General features: G+C 40.1%; 2 protein-coding genes across 2 annotated transcripts; both read right to left on the bottom strand.

The window, feature by feature from the left end:
- Window positions 1–54: 54 nt before the first annotated feature.
- TM35_000242040 (uncharacterized protein) lies at window positions 55–942 on the bottom strand (the record flags this gene model as incomplete). Its single annotated transcript, XM_029027616.1, has 1 exon — window positions 55–942. One exon carries the CDS (start codon window positions 940–942, stop codon window positions 55–57), a length of 888 nt encoding a protein of 295 aa, XP_028881120.1.
- A 1090-nt stretch (window positions 943–2032) lies between these two features.
- TM35_000242050 (uncharacterized protein) lies at window positions 2033–3895 on the bottom strand (the record flags this gene model as incomplete). The annotated part of the gene is made up of 1 exon (XM_029027617.1): window positions 2033–3895. One exon carries the CDS (start codon window positions 3893–3895, stop codon window positions 2033–2035), a length of 1863 nt encoding a protein of 620 aa, XP_028881121.1.
- Between the last annotated feature and the right edge of the window lie 53 nt (window positions 3896–3948).

Below are 3948 nucleotides of genomic sequence, written 5' to 3' on the forward strand. Positions count from 1 at the left end.
CCTTCTCCCTTCTCCCTTCTCCCTTCTTCTTCTTCTTCTTCCTATTCCCACTGGTTAGGGTGAAGGGATAGAAGAACCCTCTTTATATCGTTGTGTCCATGTGGCACTTAATTCATCAAAGTCTCGTCCATCACGCCGCTGCGCCGGTACATCTCTGTCGCCAAACATGACTCGACCAAGCCAAGGTTTATTCTCCGGTAATAGAGCGTTGTTAATGCCCTTCACCACAAAATCCATCGCCTGTTCAGATAGTTTTCCCTCTTCCTTATACTCCTCACTAAAACGTTGTGCCCATCCCTCTTCCTCAAGTCTCTGTAGAGAATAGAGCATGGCGTAATAGGCTTCCATGTTCATCGCTACATGGCATCGTCGCATCGCATAAAAAACAGCAAGAGCTTCTGTGAATGAATCTGTTCGAGCGAAAAGATGTTGAATGGTGCGCACTGATAATTCCCTACCATTACGTCCAGCAAGATGCATAAGACGTTCCAAATGTTCAGTGCTCTTTGCAGAATCTTTGCCTAATGGAACACATAATAACAATAGTCGATCAAATGCATCACCTAGTCCTCGGCTCACATCTTCTTCACGAGGTGTGGATGGATCTAATTTGTACTTTTCAATTAATTCAGCCACACGCTGCGCACGCTGCTCAATATCGGATGTAGCTTCAGTTGACAACCACAACTCATGTATTTCCCCACGAGCTGCTGAAGCCTTTTCCATTACAGTATAAACATCAGTAGTAGATGACTTTGTTGATGAGGCAGTACCAGTACCAGTACCAGTTGTCTTCTCACTTCTATCATTTTCTTCTGCATTTACTCCTAATGATGATGATGTTGTTGTCGTTGTTGTTTTTGTTTTTGAGCACCAGCGATGCCCACGAAAAAGCAATGCAGCTTGCACGGAGGCACCAACCTCTAGGTATAAACGACGCATGCTGATACGGTATCCTTTACTCTTAACGAAAACCTTCTCTTAATCGTACCAAAGAAAAAAGAGAAAAGCAAAAAAAAAAAAAGAATAAAAAAAAAAAAATAATGATTTTCTTGTATTAAAAAGAGAAATTACTTTTGAAACGGCTTGTCATACATTCTTTTTTTTTTTTTTTAATTTTCACTTAACAAGATCCGAACTGGATTCACTCGACACTCATGCACGAATTCATGCATGAAAAAAGGAAGAGAAGGAAGAAGCTGCAGAAACCGATGTTAGGATATTAGAAAAGCTGCACTCCACAATCTACTGTTTTTTTTTTTTTTAAATACTTCTTCTCTTTTTTTCCTTCGAATATCCAGAATCAAATTCGCACCTTCCTGCACTATATCCCACTTCATCACAGACATACACACACAGAAAGAGAGAGAGAGAGATGCATAAACACAGACTAACACCATTTTTCACTTTCTCTTTCTAGCTTTCTTCTTCTCCGTTCCAATAACAGAGCATTACAAGCGTTTAAACACACTTTTTGTTCGCTTCTTCGTTTTTTTTTTTTTCTTTTATTTTCTTTTTCTTTTTTTTTTCTTTTTGTGAGTATTAATAATGACAAACCAATGTCAATTTCTTTATTTCCTCTTTCTTTTTTTTTGTTTTCTGTCTCATCATTCTTTCCTTTTCTTTTTGTTTTACTTTTGCTTCCCTCACACTTCAGGCACAGTCACTTGTTTTTTTTTGTTGTTGTATGGCACTTTCTTTTATTTTTCTTTGTTATTCTTGTTGATATTTCGGATCTTTACTTTACTTCCTCCTCGTTTCCACCATCCAAACCCCATGAGGAAATTGAAGCAAACCCAAAATAAATAAATAATAAAAAAAGATCATCGTTATCCTCATGAGCATCACCTGCACCACTACAACAAGAATCATCATCATTCATTATTTATCATCGCTAAACCTCTTATAACAGCAAGGAATAGGAGAAAGAAAAATAATAATTTATTTTTTTTTTTTAATAAATAAAAAAAAAAAAAGAAGGCCACACTCACACACCAAAAAAGAGATTCAAATGTATATCTCAGTGTGTCTCTTAAAACTGCATGGGTGGAGGAGCGGCACTCAGCCAAGGAATGCGCTCCACAATAGGTCCAATAAAAGTGTAGAAGTATGGAAGAAGCATAACGCGTAGGGGAAAAGTAATGGTGTAAAGACTGTAAAGAGACACGCCAGTAGTGACTGCCTTCTCCCAGAATACTCTGGTATTGGAAGAGTGATTCGCCATCTTTTTAGAACGCATAACACCAGCATCAGGAGCAACACCCTTGCTACTTATCTTACTTAATCGATCCATTGAAGCACTTACCTGTACGGCACCATTTCCATCATCATCCTTGGTATCAACATTATCGTTATAAGTATTGGCTTGTTTAGCTTTTGCAAGGGTTAAGGGTGAAGCGACAATCTTTGGCTCTGATACCCCTTCTTCCTCTTGTCGCAGTCTCTCTAGTAGTACATATACATGTGCGGCACGTCTTTTAATTCCTGGTTGCGATGATGTAGCCTTTTCCAAGTAATCCTTTGCGATTTGATACGACTTGCGGCAACCATGTTCACCCTCAAGATACATACAACCCTTTACAAAGTAAGCAGATCCACATCCTCGATCAATAGCTCGTTCAATCCAAGAATGATACTTTTCAACACTTTTTAATCCTTCCATCTGTTCAGTAGTTAACATAGTTGAAGAGGTAGAACCACGAAGGTAAAGTTGCGCTATGGCTAACATGGCATGAACATTTCCAGCTTGTGCAGCTCGTTGATAAAAGTACATTGCTGCTGGAAATAAAGGAAGAAAATGACGAGCACCAGTATCAAATTGTTCACCAACCTTTAAATTAGCAGCGGCACTGATACTATCCCCTTTAAGAGCAAGTTTCAGAAGCAAAAAAGCTCCTCGTGGTGAACCAAGTTCAGTGTAAATGTTATAAAGAATAAGAGTACTTTGTTCATGATTGTGGTGAATAGCTGCAAGACGAAGAAAATGTAATGCAGATTGAATATCTTGTTCTCCAAAATGTTTTAATCCTTTTGCCATAAGTTCATGTGCTTCCATAGCACGTTCCTCCTCAGAAGCAAAGGTCTCCTTCTCATCTTCCAATTCACTTACACAAGCACGAGCTTTACGAATTTCCAACTGAGTAATTTCAAGAAAACCATCAAGAGTAGAAGGAAGTGTACGTTTTTCACGAATAAGGTTATGTAATCGTAATATTTCTTCTAGAATTTCCTTCTGTTTTTGAGCCTCCTTTGCTCCTTCTCCATCAACATTAGATTCCAATGCAGTCTGTGTCTCAAGTAATTTTTTCTGAATTTCTGTCTCTTCTGCCTTGTAGTTTTCCAACTCTGCTTGAATAAATTCATTATCATTCCTCTTTGATGGAGTTCCAACCACTTCTTCAGCTGCCTCTTCCAATAACTTATCCAGATCTTCTTCATTATCAAGATCCGCACCTTCTTTTGTCTGCTGCGTATTAGCATCATTAGTATTACTCTGATCCTCCTTGGTAGATTCTGGCATAGAAGGGAGATGCTCACGGAAGAGCACATCCAGCTCGGCGTGTGAGAGGAACAGTTCATCATTCTGCTGCATGGGCAAATCCAACAAACACGGCCACACACTCGGGCTCTTCTTCGCCAAGTCCAACACGAGCAGCGATCCCTCGTCCTCCACCCGCCACTCCACCTCCCTCGCCACAGGCTCGTACAGGCGCCATTGCAGAATGACCGTCTCACGATGGCGCACACATAAAATAGCGAGGTCCTTCACTTCCACCGTCAACTCCTTCGCCCGCGCGGACTGCGGCAACACGATGGGAATGCGGATTTCCAGTGACTCATCGCCATCATCGCCCTGAGACCAACGGCTCTTGCCGACACTGTAATCTTCTGACATTAACTAACTCTCACCTTGTACACTCCTTATCGTATATATATATATATATATAT

This window comes from Trypanosoma theileri, assembly GCF_002087225.1.
Source record: "Trypanosoma theileri isolate Edinburgh chromosome Unknown TM35_Tth_24_V1, whole genome shotgun sequence".
Lineage (NCBI taxonomy): Eukaryota > Euglenozoa > Kinetoplastea > Trypanosomatida > Trypanosomatidae > Trypanosoma > Trypanosoma theileri.